The sequence below is a fragment of the Rhagoletis pomonella genome, unplaced genomic scaffold (genome assembly GCF_013731165.1).
Source record: "Rhagoletis pomonella isolate Grant_MI unplaced genomic scaffold, Rhpom_1.0 Rhpom_scaffold_00025, whole genome shotgun sequence".
NCBI classification, from domain to species: Eukaryota; Metazoa; Arthropoda; class Insecta; order Diptera; family Tephritidae; genus Rhagoletis; species Rhagoletis pomonella.
Window position 1 is genome coordinate 85,945 of NW_023458579.1, and position 2,457 is coordinate 88,401.

The window sequence follows — 2,457 nt, forward strand, 5'->3', positions numbered from 1 at the left end:
CGAAAAACTTCGCATCTGGGTGGAATTACGCAGGTATCGCTTTCGGTTCCGTGAAGAATCGGAATCGCGACTTTTTTATTACCTACCCAGAAGAAAATGCAATTGCTTGCATAGCTGATAACGCATTTATTTACTTTCAAAAAGTCTTTACCCAATATACCGTCTGCAGGGATGTTGAAATCGTCATTAACCACATGTAACGTATGTTTTGTAAAACAGTCCGAAAAAGTCAAATTCGTCGTAATTTTACCTAGAGTTGAAACGGTGTTTGAAGTGACACCCGTAATGTTAATTATATCGTTCGTATTTATAGAAAAATGTTTATCAATGCTAGAAATTTTTATTAAAGAAATGTCGGCTTGCGTGTCGACTAAAAACGTACAAAATTTGTTTGAACCATTAATTCGCAATTCAATAAAATCAGAGTAATTTAGATTTAGACAGTATATGCATTTTGTTGAAAAAGAAGTATTTAGTTGTCCATTTCTTCCGCCCTCAGTGTTCGCTCCTGAGGGGCGTGGGCGTTTTAAGCGCGCACATTAGTATTACTGCGTGAATTTGGACGTCTATTACTATTATTGTTGCTGTTATTGTTTCGATTGTTGTCTGATGACCGATTACTATTATTATTGAAATTGTTACCGTTATGCCTTGAACCGTTATTGCTGTACCTACTGTTATCAGCGTTATTATTGTACCTATTGAAATTTGAGTTGTTTTGTCTGAAATTGTTATTGTTGTACCTATTAAAATTGTGCCCTCTGAAACTACCTCTAAAGCTATTTGGCCTATTTACTCGGGATCGAAACGCTAACACTTGTCGCTCTTTCACTTGATTATTTTGTTCGACTATCATTTTTGCCGCTACGTCCTTTGAATCACTGAAGGTAGTTGACGATAAAATTGATTTGACCAAATTCGACCGAGTATTAAGTCTACAAACGTTAACTGTTTGCTCGATTGCCATTTCATGAGCCTTAGACTGTATCATACCTTCAATGATCAAAGAGCGCTCTAAAGCATCCGAAAGCTCCTCGACACGCTTAGCAAATTCCGTATAATTGTTGTTTATGACATGTAAAGATGCAATTTTCCCAGCTACAACTTTCGAGTTGTCTGGCTTTATTCTATTTCTCAACGCAACTTTTATTTGCCTAACTGAACTAACTTCTGTTGGAATTGCTTCACGTGCCTTGCCTTCGAGTTTCGATTTCAATAATGATATAAAAGTCGTATTTAAGTTTTCATCTGCAAAATCTTCAATTAAATTAATTTTGTCTATAAACGATTCAAGTGCTAGCGGATCTCCATTGTAATTTTCCCTAATGATTGAGGCACAAAGACTAATAAACGATTTTTTCTGTTCAGGGGTAGCCATGTCTAAAAATTCTTGAAGAAATGTAGAAATATTTGGTGAACTGGTAGCTGTTGACGGCTCGTCGGATACTGTTAGCAGATCTTTAAAGGATGGAAGTGAAGTACTTCTTTTAAGACTGAATTGTACCGAAGCTTCTGACTTGGCGTCACTAAATTCTTCTTCTGACTCAGAGTCAGCTAAGTCTGATTGGCAAATTAGCGACAAGCTATCAGGTGGAATCCTAACGCGACAATTCAGTTTATTAAAGCACTTTGCTAACTGTTCCTTGCAACGAGCTAATTTAACTTGGACTTCTTTGAGATTACAGGTATGGGCCGAACTATTACCAATAACTAGTAATAAAATATTATTGTAAGCTGTGATAAGCGAATATTTGTATTCGTTTAATTTTTTCGCATTCGAAGACAACGGTCTATTTTGTAAAATGCGTTTCGTAATCTTATCAAAATCTGCTTTATATACTTTAAATTGTTTATCGAATTCGCTCATAACCGGCTAATCTCAAAGAAGTGGAAACCCAACATGTACGAAAACAAGCTATCGTTCACTCTGTATAAAAAAAATTAAAAAGAAATTGAATTATGAAAAATACTTATGTTTTTCTTCAGTAGGTCATCGGCTGAAAAATCGCATGCAACAAGGGGTTTTCATGCAGTTGGGATATCGGTGAATTTCATGCAGCACACATGCAAAGCAAAAGATTTCAAGTTGTTTGCTTAATTTTTTTGTATTTAAAGAAGTTTTAAATTTTGATATATATAGGGGTCGAACACATATACATCGGTATATGGTTAAATTCTTAAATTTATAGAATCTGAGTTTGAAGGTAGTTTTTTTTTGTGTTTCTAAATTGATTTATGGGATTATACCGTGAACTTATAACTAGTAATGGAAAATTTTGAGTAATAGTGCATATTTAGTAATTTCAAAGTCACTTAAATTTAATAATATTAATGTTCAAGGAATAATAAAAAATGTATGTATGCAAGTAACCGTAGTGGGAATTTGAAAGTTGTTTAATCCGCAATGTATGCAAGTAACCGTAGTAGGAATTAGAAAATTGTTTAATCCGCAATGGA

The 2,457-nt window shown here is 34.4% G+C and overlaps 1 protein-coding gene across 1 annotated transcript; it reads right to left on the bottom strand.

Annotated features, from left to right (window-relative positions):
• Nucleotides 1-526: 526 nt before the first annotated feature.
• Nucleotides 527-1,867, bottom strand: LOC118749641 (integrator complex subunit 5-like protein). Its single transcript, XM_036484443.1, has 2 exons — nt 816-1,867; nt 527-698 (listed from the first exon to the last, which is right to left on the bottom strand). Exons 1-2 carry the CDS (start codon nt 1,865-1,867, stop codon nt 527-529), a joined length of 1,224 nt encoding a protein of 407 aa, XP_036340336.1.
• Between the last annotated feature and the right edge of the window lie 590 nt (nt 1,868-2,457).